We start from the raw sequence: 17,344 nt of genomic DNA on the forward strand, positions 1-17,344 counted from the left end.
ATATATTAATATGCTATGCATTATGATGTTATTAAACACATGATGTAATACAGGCAAATTCATTTTATAGAAACTTTAAACAAAGGAATGTCTTAAAGTAATGTGATCAACCCATTTTACCATGTACAATGCATGCATTTTAATGTTTGCCACAGAAAGAAAAAGAAAAAGAATAAAAGTAACAAAAGTATGCTGAAGATCACTTTCCAGGTGGGGGTGGGCTGCAGAGTGTAAAGGCATAATCCTTCCATTTTTGCTTTAAATGTTTGGCTCCTCACCACTGCACCAGAGTTGCTTTTTCCTTTAAGTTCATTTTGACCTTTTAGTTCCTTCCATCCTTCCATCTTTCCATGCCCAGAAAGCAGGTGTGGGAGGAAATTGGTTTCTTTATGAACCCTCCTCCCAGCCATAATCACTTCAGATCCACTCCACTCGCAGGATTCTGTGCTAGGCTTTGTGTCTGGATGAAAACCCTTAACACATTGTGAAATTTAATACTGCATTTTCATATGCTTAAATCTCATTCATCTTTTAAAAAGTTTGCAACATTTCTTCCCTCTTAAGGACACAAGTACAATGTGGAAAATGCTTGAAGGCAGAATGCTGTGTGATAGGTTCTTTGGAGTTTCCGGGGGGGCTCTGAAGTCAATTTGCCCCCCCATCTAAGTTTTAGAAATGTGAAATCTGGCAGGGACATCTTCAACTGGGTCTGGGGGGAAGGTGGACCTAATGACCTCTAAGCTGATGAACTGACCCCCAACCCACATCCTCCCATCCCCCCCCACTCTAGTTTCTGAGATGAAATTTTGAAAATTATTTTTCCGGAGGCTGTGACTACAAACTACGAATGGAAGAATCATCCCCGAGGCTCACTGATTGTAACCCGGTGAGTATCTTGCCAAAACAGAAGAGTCACACCTGAGGGGAGGGTGTTCACTCTGAACACAGAGCTTCAGGGACGTTCTAGACTCAGGTGGAAAGTCTCTAGACTGTAGCTAAAACTTTTCATCCGTCCAGATATTTACAGTTTGAAGGGCTTCCCCCCTGATGTTTTTGGCAGTAAAGGAGAAAATCATTTCTCCTAAGGGCATTTGAAATTGGCAAAACAAACATGCTGTGCCGCAGCTGAGTCTCCCAAACCTTTGATGTTTTCGCTGGGGGCTGAGGGTCGGGACACGGGCCCGTGAGACTCCAGGGCTTCATCTTTTAAAGTCTTTGTGTCCACAATACCTGGACAATCACTTCACATACCACCTGCTGAGGCCTCATTTTTTTTTTCATTTTTTAAGAAAAGACTCCCTGTCGTCTAGGCAAGTTTCGGGAACTGATTAACTCCTAGGAACGCTTGCATGTCTGCTGGCCCCAGGTCGTGTAGACGCCAAGCGTGGACCAAGACCCCGCGGCGCCCCCGATGTGTCATCTCCCCAAGCGACAGTGTGCACCTCTCACATTAACACTTGGTTCCGCTTGGGTCTCTTCCATCTCCACCCCTCCTCCCCGAGCCCCTGCCACCATCTCACCTTCTCGTCTCCTCCCACGCCCCTGGACCGAGCATCCCTTCTGGCAGGTGGGGCTGGGGGGGAATGTCAAGTCCTCTGGGAAGGGGTGCAGAAGGGTTAACCAGGAGAGTCTGCGGCCAGGTGGGGCGCCCACACCCGCCCCGGCCGCGGTGGGCGTCGGAGGTGAGGGGGCGCTGTTTGGGCAGCAGTGCGCCGGGCGGCGGGCGGGAGAGCTGCCAGGCTGACGGAGAGGCCGGCCCGAGTGGGGGCCGCTCCACCGCCGCCGCCGCCGCCGCCGCTGTGATGCGGAGCCGGTGCTGCGCCGGGCGGTGGAGTCAGAGCCCGGGCGCGGGAGCACGAGTTGCAGCATCAGCACCGGCGGCGGCTGCACCTGCACCAGCTCCCGGGCCCCGCGCTGCGCTCTCCGCCCCGCCGCGCCCGGGGCCGCTGCCCCGCGCTCTCTATGGATGTCAAGGCGGCCCCCAACGGGGTGGCTACCATCGAGGACCGGATCCTGCGGATCACCGGCTACTATGGCTATTACCCGGGTTACTCCAGCCAGAAAAGTAAGACGCCGCGGGGCTGCCTTGCTCCTGGGCGCCGGAGCGGGTGGGATGCGGGAGGGCGCGCCGTCCGGACACCTGCAGCCCTGCCTGTGCAGCTAACGCTACCCTGCTGGCGGTGGGGCCGCTGGGGCGAAAACTATGTCCGTTGTCCTCGGTGCTGAACCGCGAGACAAAACGGGGGCCCGGGCCATTTGCGCCCAGGAGTTTGTTAACAGGCGCAGCCTCGGGGTCGGTAGCGCAGGGCGGGGGGTGGGGGTGCCCGGTGAGCGTTCCTGACAGCCGTCGGCCGGCTCACCTCTGGCTTATCTACGACCGGGGAAGGCTGCCATGGCTGTTTACTTAGCGGAAAGTCAGCCCTAGGTGCTGCACTCCACCCCCCAACCCCACCCCAAGCCCCTGCTAGGTGCCCGGCCGCGGACCGGGGGCGCGGGGCACGCAGGCTGGGTGGGCTCGGAGGTGGGGCCGGCCCGGGGCCGGCGGAGCCAGATGTGGATCCCGGCGCAGGCCGCCTGGGCTTGTTCACTCGGGCTGTCGAGACGTTGCCAGCGCGGGAATCACTCCTGCTAAAATGTCTTTGCGAGGTCCTCCGCCCTGGGCCGAGAGAGAACCTGCTCAGGTCCTCAGAGACCCGTGCCTACGACTGGGGGTGGGGCGGGTGGAAGGGGGAGGCGCGACAGGGCCAGGCGCCCGCGCTGCCCGCCGCACGTCGCGGCTACTTCTGAGCCCGAGGAGGCTTCTCCGTTCCGCACCGGTTTTCTCCCGGCCAAGCGAGGTCGTGCGGCGCAGATGCTTTCACGTTTCTGGAGCAGTTTTGGGGGGAGGGCGGTGAGGCGCGCTCTATTCTGTCCCCTTCCCCCAACACACAAACCTACTGGCTATCTTTGCTGGAATTAGTTCAGCCAGCGAGCGGAGCGAAGCTCGTTTTTCTCCGAATTGGGGGACGAGTTGCGGCTTAATTCCCATGCAGGTGGGATTTCGCTTTTCCTATATCAGTGCATTTCTGTCGCAATAGATGGAGCTTAATTGATATTTTTTGCTGTTATTTTTAACCGGAAACCTTGCAAGAGCCTAGATGCGTTTCTTGATTGGTATTTTTCGATGACATTTTGGGGTCCGAGCAATGTTACAATTTCTCAGAAGCAGACAAACCCTGACACGTAGACGAGAAAACACTTTTTTCCCCCCATGGAACTTTCTCCCCCACTATGCTCCATCTCTATTTAATAATAATCCAAGAGCTTTGTTCTCATAGAGATATTTTCTCATTTAATATTTCATTTGGTTTCAGGAAAGGCCTCTCTGATTTGGATGGTTTCTGTCTGTTTTTAGAAGCTTACATTATTCATTTTCCATACAAAAGTAATTATATAGTGTTAGAATTTTCTGGAAAGAAAATAACACACTGTGGAATGCAGTTTGAAGTCTTTGTACTATAGACTCAGAAACTTCTTTTTTTCCCCTATTGGCAAAGGGTTTCTTTTTTAACCCTAGAAACCTCTGTGGAAGCACTAGTATTCCATGTGGAGATTACTTGGATTTCACCTTTGAATATTTTAATTAGGAACGATGGGATTTTTGGTTACTTAGAGAATGGAGAAGCTGTGAAATTACAAGACTCAGGGTAGTTTATTATTGTAATTTTTATAACAATGGAACTTCAGTTAATAAAGAACAAACCAAATGGAATCCTGGAAAAGTGACATTTTAGATAAAATCGTGTTCATATTATCTTTTCGGACTCAGTCAAATAACTGCTCATGTATCATTTGCAGAATAATAGGACAAAAAGAGGGAAGAGTGTTGGCTGAGACAGTAACTGAAGCTAAAAGGGATGGAGATACAGTTGGCATAGTTATTTGTGATGGGCACTTACCTAACTTCAGGTCACAGAGCTCAGTGAAGACAGCATCTCACAAGCACACAGAATTACATGATCGTCAAAGAACTTTCAGGATGTTCGTGCTTTCAGAGTTGGAAAGAGCTTGCCATTTTGCACAAAGAGAGACTAGGAGAGGAGAGGGCTGGAAGAGAGCCAGGCAGCCGAGCACCATGAAATAATCCTGCCCTTAATGCAGGCTTCAACTAGTAAACAAACACATTGAAGCAAACCAGTACAATATGGTCAATTGATTTAGCTGTTACCAAGAATGAGCAACAGCTTGGGGAAAGTCTGGAGGGACATGTTTAGGAAAAGGCTATGGGGAAGAACGTATAATATGTGAAGACAAGGTGACTTTCCCATTTTCTGACTGGTCATGTATGAGGCCTGAAGGATGACCTCTGTGTATCTATGCCATTTACCTTTTTAGAGGTAAGTGGGGACTCACCTCTGAGAAAATGCATCAATGATCAGCCTCCTGTTAATGTATAGTGCTGCCATCCCTGGCAATCCGGAAGAGGAGTACCTTGCCCAGAAGAAATTCTATTAGCCTGATACAAAAAAAGAAATGGGTGTATATATATATTACACATATAATATGTAATTTATAATATAGATGATATTATCAGGATAATAATCAAGGTACAGAAATGATGGAAGCATTTGTCTAGCTTCGAGTTACTTACAGCCTGGTAGGAGAAATAGATTCATCCATTCAACAAGTGTTAAGTGAGCACCTCCTGTGTGCCAGGAATACATCTGTGAACAAAACAGACAAAAATGCTTTCCTTTTTAGAGCTGAAGTTTCAGTGGGTGAAGACAGGCAATAATGTGAACAAACAAACAAACAAATAAGTAATGTAGTCTATTTCAAGGTGATCGGTGCTTTTAAAAAATACCACAACAGGGTAAAAAGAATGACAGATTCTGAGGTGGGGGGGTAGAGATTGTGGCAATTTTTACGTCAGCTGAGGCTTCATTGAGGAGGTCACAAGCAGGCAAAACCTTTGAGGTATGTGAAGAAGTTAGACATGTGGACATCTGGAAGATGTTCCAGGCAGAGGAAACAGCCAATACAAGGCTCTGAGGTGGAACGTGTCTGGCATGCTAGAGAAAAAGCACAGAGGTCTGCGTGGCTGAAGCGGGGGTGAACAGCTGGGAGAGTGGTTGGAGGCAAGGTCACTGTGGGTGCAGGGCTCAGGTGAAGTAGGGCCTTATAGGCCATCGTCAGTCCTTTGGCTGGGGAGCCTTTGTGGGGGTGTTGACAAAGGAGTGATGTGACTTGACTTTCAAAAGGATCAGTTTGGCTGCTCTATTCAGGCGGGGGTGCAAGCAGAGAGACTAGTTAGTATGTTACTGCTCTAACCTGGGTGAGAGAGCATGGTGCCGGGGAACCAGAGCGGTAACACAGGTGGGAAGAGGTGGTCAGATTCTACAGATACCTGAAATTAGAGCTAAGTGGGATTCCTGATGGATTGGATATGGCATCTACGAGAGAGAGGGAGAGAGAGAGGGAGAGGGAGAGAGGAGCAAAAAATGATCCCGTCCTTTCTGGTTTGACCGACTTTGAGTTGCCAACAGCTGAAGTGTGGAAGGCTTCAAGGTAGAGAGGCTTTGGGAGGGCGGGGGGTAAGGATAATATTTTGGAAATGTTACCTGTAATTGGAGATGAAGGGTAAGCCTGGAATTCAGAGGAAATATCTGATTGGAGATATAAATTAGGGATTTTTCAGCATTTGGATGGTATTTGAAGCCCAGGACTGATGAAATCTCCAAGGAATGAATTTATGTAGAGAAGAAAAGAGGAACAAGGACTGAACTGAACCCTGGGGCTCTCAGACATTAAGAGGCTGGGGAGAAGAGAAACCACCATGGAAGACCAAGAAGGGGGGGTGGGTCAGGGAGGTGTGAGGAAAACCAGGAGCATGTGATACCCTGGAAGCCAGTGAAGAGTTTCAAGGGGAAGGGATCAGCTGAGTCCCATGCTGCTGAAAAGTTAAGTAAAATAAAGACTGGTAACTGACCACTGAATTTGGCAACTGGGGATCTTTGGTGACCTTGACTAGAACCTTGGCAAGAGCAGGTAAGGTAGGATAAAAGTACTCAAATGTGTGTAAGAGAAAATTAGAGGACTTGGAACTGTGAGTATAGGTAGTTCTTCAAGGGTTTTTTGTGTGTGTGTGTGTGCAAAGGGGAGCAGAGGAAATGGGCATAGTAGGGTTAAGAAGTTGTTTGTTTTTTTTTTAATTGGAAGAGAACAGCATGTTTGCGTGCACTTGAGAGTGATTCAATAGAGAAAGAACAATGAGTGATGTTGGAGAGATAAGGTGTGGAATCTACTGCACAACACAAAGGACATTTCATGGATGTAGGGCAGAAGATGTGGGTGCAGGTTCTGGAAGGTGGGTAACCAAGATGGTGGGGGTCAGTTGAGGTTCTCTTTTGTAGCTTTAGTTTTCTCCAAAGAGGAAGCGAGGAATCAACTCAGAGTGAGGGTGGGGGAGGGGTGGTAGTGGTTGGAGGAGAGAGAAGGTGTGAATAGTTAAGTAGGGAGAGTGAACAGACTGGGGAAGTGCAGTAAGGTTGTCTGGCTGCCTTACCGGGCCCACTTCAAGCTTCTGGCCACAAATATAAAGTGAGACCAGTCAGTAGGTTGTTGTATTCACTGACACAATGAAGACATGGAGCAAGTGAAGAGAAGGTTTTAACCAGAGTTGCACATTGTCCAATGGGTATAATACAATAATAGGGACAAGAGAGTAGTGAATGCATGCAAGGGAGGCATTACTGTAATGACTGACCATAGCATTTAAAACTGGTAAGGAGAGGAGAGGAAATCAAGGTAAAGGCAGAGAAAAAAGAGGCGGTAAGGATCAGTGGATTGCAATCGCGGTGAGATCAAAGGGTAGCAGAAGTTAGCTGGAAGACAAGATGTGGTGGTCAGAGAGAGAGAGCTATATGCTGTAAGATGTTATTTCCATTAAGTGAAGTCAATTTATGTTTTACTGTATTCCATAATTGATATTTTTGGGGTGAGCCTTCTCTTTTATGTTTGCATAAGGAGGCAGTATGTTAATATGTAGTGAATTAAGCCCTAGTGGTTTGGAGATTAATTCTAGTCTTAAACCTGCCAGGAACTGGCTCCACGACCTTCCCTGTGTACATCAGTTTCCTTGTTTGTAAAAAAGAGTATAGAAGTTGCTGCCTCGGGACAGCCATGCAGTAGGTCAGCTTTGACAGCTTTCAAAAAAGTTCCGTCCTCTGTGGAACCATCTCGCTTGGTAATCGCTACTGTGCTTACTTTGCCTCTCTCTACCTCACCTTCCATCTCAGATGGTGACCAGTTGCCTCTCTTTATTCTGTGTCTTTGGCACCTGTTGGCCTTTTGCTTTCCTATGCCCCATTAGTGACCAGGTTCTGTGGTTGTTTACTGTTGGTAGCCGTGATGGTGCAGTCTCTTCCTTTTGCTCTGATCCCAGCCCTGACCACCCCATCCCCAGAGAGAACTCCACCAACCTCTGGTTCTGGCTTTCTGACGTCCCCGACAGCGGCCATAGACTTAGCATGTCTCAACTGTCTCTTCTCACCCGACTTTCGCTGCGCAAACTCATTCAATCCCACGGCTTCACCATCTCCTATGAGTCCGTATATCTAGGACTTCTTTTCCTCTTTTCTGAGTCCATTTCAGATTTCCTCCTAGAATTCCTACCTGAATGTCCTGTTGGCATGTCACACATAAAACTAAATTCATCAGCCTGTCCTTAAAATATGCCTTTTCCTTCTTATTGTGCTTTTTAGCTTCCAATATCTATCTAACCAATTGCCTGGAAACCTGGAGTTATCCTCAAACCTCTACCTTTTTTTTTTTTTTAACCCTGTATTCAGTTAAGAAGTCCTACCTGTTCTTCCCCAAATATGTGTTTTCCATCCCTACTGGCACTGCTTTAGTTTTATTCATCACATCTTTCCTCCAGCCTCAAACCCTTCTAATCCAGTATGCACACCTTAACAGCGTTTAATTCCCTAAAATGCAAATCGGTTCATCTCCCATCCTTGATCAAATGCCTGGAATAAATCTTCCTTTTCTGTGGCATAAAGTCCAAACTCCTTAGCATGCCACAATCTGAGCCCAGCTTACATTGTTCTATTTTAGCACACATTTCCCCCACTAATTGCCAAAGTAAAGCATGCTTAATGCAGAAAACCTGGAAGGCAGAGAAGCAAAGAGAGATTAGAACAAAATTACTCATAATTCTATCACCCAGAGGTGATTAGTATTAACATTTTGGTTAACACTATCCTTTCAGGCTTTTTTATATCCATAGACATGTGCAAATTCTTTTTATTTCATACTGAACATTTCTCTCATTGGTCTCTATATTTTTAATAAATGTAATGTATTCACAGTCTTCCATATATTCAAGCACCTTAATCTACTTAAGTTGTTGGATTTTTAGCCCAGTTTTGTTGTTTGTTTGTTTTTTAATTTCATAGCCGACATGGACTTCACAAACCCTGGGCATAGTCTCATCAAGGAGCTCATTGTTTTGATAACATCATTGTCTCCATGCTCTTCTCCTCAGTGCCTTTTTACACTCTGGCCAGATGGTTCCTCTCCCTGTGTCTCCTTCATCACTCTTTGGAAAGCTCCTATTTATCTTTAAAGGCTGAGTTTAAACGTCCTGTCTTCTGTAAAGCTTCCTGATTGCTCCAGGCTGGGTTAATCCTCCCTCTGTGCGCCCCTAATACTGTGTACTCACCTCTGCTCCAGCATTGAGCACACTATTTTCGGCTGTTTACTTTACACAAGGCTGTCTCACCCACAGAGCTTGGGGAGGGCACGGACTGACTTTATTTATTTATTTTCCTCTTAGGTAGTGTCTAGTACATTCTGGGTGCTCAATAAAGTTTATTGTACTAGTGAATGAATGATTATAGTATAATTATAGTTTCCTTTGAAGAAATGGGAGAGTTAATTATTTTCACACAGAAAAAGAAAGTGCATGATGGTAGCAATTGGAGGCACAGAAAAAATACACCAGCTATGAATAGATGTGCCTATTCAGAGAATGAAAATACCCCAAATGGTATTTTGTGATCACTTTACCTTTGTGGTTATAACTTCTGCATTTTCATCCTTCTTATTTTCTTCATCTCGTTTTCTGTGCTTGAATGGAGGGAAAGGCTTTTTTTTTCTTTTTTAATACACAGTAGTACAAGTTACTAGAATTATAAGAGATACAATGTGGTCCTTCCCCCACCCTCTTTTGAAGTGGTTGCCATTGGTCTTCATGGTATAATATATAACATTTACGCACTCTAACTGATGTAATGTTATAAAATTGTAATGTTACTCCACTCTAATGGAGTAAGTTATAAAATTGTCTCTTATTAGTGAAACGCAATAAATATTTCTCCCAGTTCGTATTCTGTTTTAGCCTGATAATAAGCTTTATGCTTCTTTGTATGTGATAGGTAGTGTTTTGTAAACAGTTAAAAATAATTACCATTGATATGTAGTATTGAGAAGTTTTTGTAACACAGTTTTTAACTGTAATGTATAAGGGCTATGTTGATACTGAATATCACTGTGTATGTTTACTAACGTTGGATAACGTGGTCATTTCTGCAGTGCTTCTTTTGGCATGTATTTTTCATTCAAACTATAAATTTACATGTAAATTGGGTATTTGTATTATAAAATACTACTACTAATAGCTAACACGTGGGTTTAACATCATAAAGTATAAAGTAATTCACAGATATACTTTCTCTGGAAAGTCTATCTAAGGCCTGTTTGGGGCCTTCAGGTCTAATGCAAAGACCACAGGATCCTGCTCTGCTACTTCTTAGCCTTTAAACTTGTGCAAATAATGGGGCGCATGGGTGTGTCAGTAGATTGAGGGTTGGACCTTTGGTTTTGGCTTGGTTCATGATCTCGGGGTCTTGGGATGGGGCTCCACACTCCGTGGGGAGTCTGTTTGAAAATTCTCTCCCTCTGCTCCTCCCCCTGCTCTCTGTCTCTTTCTAATAAATAAATAAATAAATATTAAAAAAAAAAAAACTTGCACAAGTAACTTAACTCTTCAGGTCAACAATTTTGTTCTTGTAAAATGGGAATAATAATAGTTGTTTCACAGGTCATTGGAGAATTATGTAAGATAATGTATCCCGAATGTCTGGCACAATGCCCAGTTCAATATATGGAAGCTGTTAATGATTATGGAGGAAACCGGTAGAATTGGTTTCGTCATCAGAGAGCCTTGCTCCGTTTTTCCTGGGTGAATAAGTGACTTACCACTTTTTTTCCTTCCATATCAAGTGTTGTATTTTGAATTGTTATTGGAAGTTGCGTTCTAGCAATGTTAAAGATAATTTATAGATTATCCAAGTTCATAGTGTATTTTTATTATTGGACATTGCCTTCCATTCCTTATCCATTTCTGGCTTGTTTGATGCTATGATCAAAAGGGGCAGTATGTAACGCTTACCTGGATTGCCCCTAAAAATAGTTTAAAATGGGTTGGAGGTCATTTGTGATGAGGTTATTCCCAGTGGGTTGATCTAAAAGAGAGGAGACAAATCTAGGGCCTATGAGTGACAGGATGGGTCTGCATGTCTGGAGATACAGATATGCAGACCTCAAAGTAGAAGGGAGTGTAGAGGGGTGCCAGGGGTGTGGGAGAATAGGGACCAGGGAATGGGGGAGGGGAAGCGTGGAATCCCATTTGAAGATGGGTAGCATGGGATGGGGCTGAGTAGGGTTACAGGATTGGGAGGGCCACCAGGTGAAGAGGAAGTGAAGGCTGAGGATTAATTTGGAACTAGTCTGTTGGAAGTTGCACTGTTTCTTTAATTTGCGGAGTCTTAAAGGGACAGTTCCTTTTTGGGCTATTTATGTAGCAGTAAACATAACAGAGTATTTTATGTTCTACTCTAAAAAATGCATCATTATGTTATAAACACATTACATATTTCTACATAATCTTTGGAGTTAATTTTTTTAAGTTATAAAGTGTTTAATTATTTACAGACCCAGAAGGATATAGAGAAAACAGAAAATAACCTCATCACCCTAACCCAACTGCTGTTATTTTGGCTAATTTCCTTTCCTCCTAATGTGTATAGGGCTTCACTTCTTGAATTTTGACAAATATAAACTATAGTGTAGTCATAATTCTGATATACACACAATTTTGTGCCCTGTTTCTCTTCTGCTTAACATTTTAGGATAAGCATTTTGTAATTTTGTTGCATTTTATCTGCTCTGAGAGGCTGGAATTAGATTCTCCTTTCAGAGAGCTTGCCTTAAAAATTTTGTGCAAGCTGGCTCTCAGTTGTTTGAGACTAAATAAAATGGAGAGACCTGGAGTGTTCATGAGGGCTTGTTTGGTTTCTAGTTACAGGATTCCATTTGAGCTGGCTCTAGAAAAACGGTGATTGAAAGGAGGCCAGGAGTGTCCCCCAGATTTGGGGGGGCAGGGATAAGGTGGGATAAGCTAGCAGCAGGTCCTGGCGTGTGATAGGGAAAACAGGAAGCCCTCTTTCTCTGACTTTCATCTCTTTTTCTGGCACACGTTCTCCATTCTTGTCTCTTCCTGCAGGCTGGCTTTCTCAATTTCCTTGTCCAAATGGTTGAAAATAGCCTCTACCAGCAGTCCCGGTGTTTATGTGTCCTCTATTCAAGAGAGCAGACAGACTGAGCAAGAATCTCTTACTTCTAAATCCAGATTCCCGGAGAGTGGGATGCGTTGGCCCAATCTGTGTCAAGTGCACACTCTTGATTCTATTGACTGTGATGGTTTGGGGCAGGGTCAAGTGATGCAATCATGCTGCCAGAAACTCTCTCGTGTAAGTAACCTTTTTGACCGCAGGGGAAAATGTTGTTTCCAGAGAAGAGGGGCAATTGACTGGACAGTCAACTTAATATTATTTGGTTCACAGAGTTTTGCATAAGAAAGTTTTTTTTTATATATCAAATCGTAGGCTTCAATCAAGAGCCAATCTTTTCTTTCTTCTGGTTCTGATTGTTTTTAGAGTATATCTTGATAATACTTATTTATTTATTAAGATTTTATTTATTTATTTATTTGACAGGGAGAGACACAGAGGGAACACAGGCAGGGGGAGGGAGAGAGGGAGAAGCAGGCTCCCCGTGGAGCAGGGAGCCCGATGCAGGGCTCGATCCCAGGATCCTGGGATCATGACCTGAGCCGAAGGCAGACACTTAATGACTGAGCCACCCAGGCGCCCCATCTCGATAATATTTAGTGAGGTCATAGATACTATATTCCTACAAACTAAGGAAATCCAAGTGTCTGTTGAGAGTATAAGTACCTAGGGACTTCTATTTTAAAGTACCCAGCCAGTACTGCAGACTACTTATTAAGTTTTATTGAAGTGCAACTGCTTACATCAAGTTTGGAAAACATATTTGATTTTCTAGGTCAGATAGGGCAACACACCAGTTCCTTCAGGCTCAAGGTATAGTAACTGAAGATGATGTTTAACACTGTATATTTTAAACAGGCATTGAAAATTACACTTTTCTGCAGTCTGGAATTTTCTATATTTAGTCCTGGGCTAATGCCAAGATGGCACTAGTGAGGTATCAATAGTGGTTTTGTGGTCTTAAAAACCAGACAGACTAAGAATTCTTTATCTCTTGTGAAAGCTAAGATTCCTAAGGAGGTAAGAGCTGCAGATTTTTGCTGCTGATACCTTGCTAAGCTCTAAGTCATATGACTTTGGTATCTATCTTGTGTTTTTGTTCATATCTATGTTGAATCATAGTCCTTCTGAAGACCCAGATCGAGTGATTTGGGAGCCCTTTGGAACACCATCTTCCCTGCAAGACTTATGGTGGCAGGTTCTAAAGAAGCAATATATACATCTAAGATGACATTATTATTTACCAGGGACTTTTTAGAACAAATATATTTGAAGCTGAGAACTTTTTATTTCTCCTTAATTTTTTTTTTTTTAATGTGAGTACTCAAACAGGAGCTTCTTGTCATGCTCCTTTTTAGTCCACAGCCATCATGATCTTTCAAAAGCATTAATTGGATCATTCCTCTGGTTAAAGTTTTTAGTGGCTTTCCATATCTCTTTGGAAAACCATAAAAACTTAAACCCAGCCTACAAGGAAGTTCCTGTGGGGTCCACTTCTTCAGATAGCAACACTCTTCCCTGATAGAATGACCTGATCATGCTTTGTGCGCAGTCGCAAGTGCTCCTGGCCCTTCCTTTCCTCCTGGCTGATGAACATGCTCTTCCCCCCTCCTGGTGCTCCTACCTGACTGGCTCCTAGCCATCCCTCCTGTCTCACCTTAACTGCCACTGCATCAGAGAGACCTTTCTAGCTTTGCACCTCTCTCCTCTGTACTTTTCCTTTACAGCACTTACTACAAACTGCAGTTACAATTTATGTTGATTGCTGTGACTGTTTAATGGTCTTCCTGTCCACTAGTCTCTTAGCTCCCTAAGGAAAGGGATGGATCCATTTTGTTCACCATGTACCCAGCACACAGAACAGTGCCTGTGCACTCCATAAATATTTTTTGAATGTGTGATCGAGGCTTGTTAACAATTTCAAGTAGAGTTTTTGCAAAAAAAAAAAATCAACTTTTTATTTGATACATTGTTCAATTTACAGAAAAGTTGCTAAGATAATACAAAGAATTCCTGTATGTCCCTCACCCACTTTTGCCATTATTATCACTTTATATGACCAGTGTAAATTTGTCCAAACTAAGAAACCAATATTGGTACATTATTGTTAATTAAACTCCAGGCTTTATTTGGATTTCACCAGTTTTTCCATTAAGGTTCTCTTTCTGGTCCAGGATCTGGTCCGGCCCATTGCATTCAGTTGTCATGTTTCTTAAGTAGGCTTCTAAGGCATCAAACTTGGAAAGATAGTTTCAATTTTATAGGAATTTCCTGGTCAATTTTTTAGGGCTTGGGTCAGATCACATTTGAAAACTTAACAACTAGTTTACAAGGTGATATTGGATTAAATTCATGTTAGAAATGACCTCTAACTTGACATGGTAATTACATAGTATCTTAAAGGACTACTCCATAGCATAGAATGGTAGTTGTTAGTGTTTCTACTTTTTAACATTTTGGGGGACGCAGAAATCTTTGAAAATCTAGATAAAGCTATAAATTACCGCCTCTCCCTCCAAATAGACGTATGCACAAAACATTTTCATGCAGCTTATTTGATTACACTGGAAATTTATTACTTCACCGGAATAGGCTATAAAGATGATAATTCTGATGAGTTGTATCTGTTTTTCTATTTTATGAGAATGTGTACAAAATTTAATGGTAATGTCTGGAATAATTGAAATAGTTCAAATTTGTTAACTAAAGTAAGAATGGACTTCAGTTTTATTCAAAAGTGAATTTTAGTGAGAAAGCTCTTGTCACCTGGATTGAATAAGAAGTGGAAATTTTGGAGTGGTTTTAGGCATGGGAATCATCATTTAATTTGCACTCAAGTCAATGAGGTCATTTTTGAGGCGAGATCTGTATCATCCATGCTGTCTTTGATAGCAAAGAAAGGATGATGAATTTGTGTTTCAATTTTAAGGTTGTCTAAGCATAATTAGCTTTCAAATACATCCTGCAGTGGATCTAGATACTCCCAGATCCTTTCTCTGCACTGAAATTTTATGACATGTTGTCACTCTGGATCCTTTACTTTCCCGAGGAGCTGTGTTTCCAAAAGAACTTGTGGTTTTCAGCTGCATTCTAATAGTGACTTTAAAGCTTTCAATGAAAAAGTATATCATGTTTATATCTATAAAGTAAGCAAAGTGAAAAATGGACTTCTCCTTACTAAAGTGACTATTCTAAGGATGGGCTTTCCTTTTCTCTCAAAGGGGATACAAATGTCTTGCCAAATGTCATTCAAAGATTTCAAGTCACGGTTTCTGGAAAGTCATTAGCTTCCAGGTAGTCAAGAAGAATTCCACATTCTCTTTACTGGTTTTGATGCAATTGCCTTTTAAGGCACTAGACAAGGTTTCCTGTGGGATCCTTGACAGTATTTTGGATACTACTATATGCTGATATGTAAGGCAGCAAGTTATACTAGTAAGCAAACTTCTTTTATCACCAAAGCAGCACAACCTCCTTTTCTCCCCAGGTATAGTTTGTTTGACATTGCAACCTTTCGTGTTTCCTAAAAAGCTTGCAGGATGGGCATTGTCCTTAGATGATATTCATATTCATATAACAGAAAAATCAGGAGTGGGAAGCATTGTGAGACAAATAGTTATTTGCTAGAGGGAAATAGCATAGCTGCTGGTATCTCCAACGTTTGCAGCAAAATTGTGGCAAATAAACAGCTTGGGGAGAAGACTTTATTTGATAAGGGCACCGCTTCCATTTTTATCCCCTGCTACAGACCACAAACCGGTTTATCCTTTTCCAAAGCACACTGGTTCCCAAGGTCTTCCCAGGATGCATTTGGTTGCAAGAAAATTCAACTTATATTGGCTTAAGCAGTAAGGAAATTTATTTTCTTTGAGAGCAGGAAGTTGGGAGGTGGGGCGGCTGACTTAATGGCTTATGTGGTAATGCAGTACCCAGATTCTACTGTATTCCATCTGTTGGTGTGTTGTACTTTGCAGGACATTTTCTTGACTTCATTTTAAAACTCTTTTATTAACTTTTGTTTTTACTTAAAGTTTCATTTAAAGTTGTAATAACTTTATTTTGTTTTCCTAATATTTCTTTTAAAAATATGGCATCTTGTTATTTTATAAATATGATAGCTTCTCTTATTGCCTGAGGATATTACTAATGTGTTTTTTGTTTGTTTTCTTCTTTTCAATGGGCTGCTTTTTCCAGGTTACTTCTTAATAAGTTTTTATTATTGTTAGCCAATATACTTGAAATTTTGTGATTTTTGTTTATCTGCTTATGTTCTGCAATGGAGGGCTCCAAAGCTATTTGGAATCTGTGGGGGTGGTTGAGGAGGGCAAGAACCATGAAGGGTCTTATGCCACTTGCAAGCTAACAAGTCAGTCTGTTGCAATTTTGTGGATGCTAGCAGAAGACAGGAAATTCCTGGGTCAGAGACAAAGGACTTTATTACTCATAGTCCAGCAAGCAGCGGGAGCTTCATGCTTGCCATGGTTCCCCTTGCTCCCCAAGTTCCACAGGGATGAGATGGAGCAAAGCAAGGTGGATCCTCACTATTGTAGTAGGTTTGTGTCACAGCTGAAGGCTCCTCAGCTTAGGAAGTCCCAATGATTTATAATGGCCTGTAAGCGAACCTACCCAGGCTTTGCTTCAGAGGGAGATGTTTGCAAACAAGCCTGCGTTCCGTTCTAGAGGGAGACATTATCTCTACCTTCCAAACTCTTCACTGTTATACAGGGGCTTGAAAAAGTAGTCCAGAAAAAAAAGCTGTCAGGTTCTGCACAAGATCTTCAGAAATGAAAGAAAGACCTATGGAGACTCGTCTCCGGACTGGGGCTTGTCTTTTATGATTTTATTTCAAATAGCTGTGCTGTTTCCTTGGGAACATTCAAAATCGTTTTCTTAAGATCTGTTCCTTTGGATCATAGAAGGCTTTTCTAATCTCTTGACTGGCTGCTAATATTTTGGGAATCAAGTAGGAAAGAAGCTTGGGCATCTCAGTGAGGAGTGTGCATACAGTCACTTAATTCCTCCATGATTTTGGTATGGTAGCCCATTATTCAGCCATGCTTGGTGTCCTCTTAGACTCCTGTTTGGGCCTCTCCAGAGAATAAAGCTCTGGCCTTTGGTAGAGTTAAGGGAGGCAGAGTCAAATGCTGTACAGAGTGAGGGGTGGGAATTAAGAAGCCATCAGGCTTAAACAGATTTAACCAAGGCTATTGATTTTAGCCTCACTAGTATCCCTCTAATAGGGGTAGCTCGTAACTTAGGACAGTTCTGTGTTGTAAATGGACTAATATCTACTTTCCTCTACCCTCAGTTTAGGTTTTAGTTTCCTCAGGCCTGTAAAGTCATTTACTACTTTCTAGCTTCTAAAACATTGTTCTTACCTTTGCTCTTGATTCTGCAGATTTATGCCTTTAAGAAATTCACTTATGGTCATTTCAGTGGAATTTCCTGAGTGAACAAAGAAAGACGTGTGTGTTCAACCTGCCATCCTTATGAGGAGTACCATTGTCCTTTCTATTTCTATTCTTTGAAATCTACAAACTTAAACTAGATCTACTGTAAACTAAGATAAATGTCATATTCATAGCAGAGTATATTATCTTGATTTCCCCCCAGTGGGAAGCTATTTTAGATGTCATAACATGGGGTCAAACATCATTGTGCACGATCTGCTTCTTGATCTGAATTTTGGTTTCACAGACGTGTTTACCTTAGGAAAATACCATCAAGCA

General features: G+C 42.9%; 1 protein-coding gene across 1 annotated transcript in view; it reads left to right on the forward strand.

Moving 5' to 3' along the window:
• Nucleotides 1-1,962: 1,962 nt before the first annotated feature.
• The window catches only part of SLC35F4 (solute carrier family 35 member F4), a 229,206-nt gene continuing 213,824 nt past the window's right edge, over nt 1,963-17,344 (forward strand). The window contains exon 1 of the mRNA XM_027571591.1: nt 1,963-2,065. Within this exon, the coding sequence (XP_027427392.1) occupies nt 1,963-2,065 (103 nt within the window). The remainder of the gene's footprint in view (nt 2,066-17,344) is intronic.

This window comes from Zalophus californianus, chromosome 6 (assembly GCF_009762305.2).
Source record: "Zalophus californianus isolate mZalCal1 chromosome 6, mZalCal1.pri.v2, whole genome shotgun sequence".
NCBI classification, from domain to species: Eukaryota; Metazoa; Chordata; class Mammalia; order Carnivora; family Otariidae; genus Zalophus; species Zalophus californianus.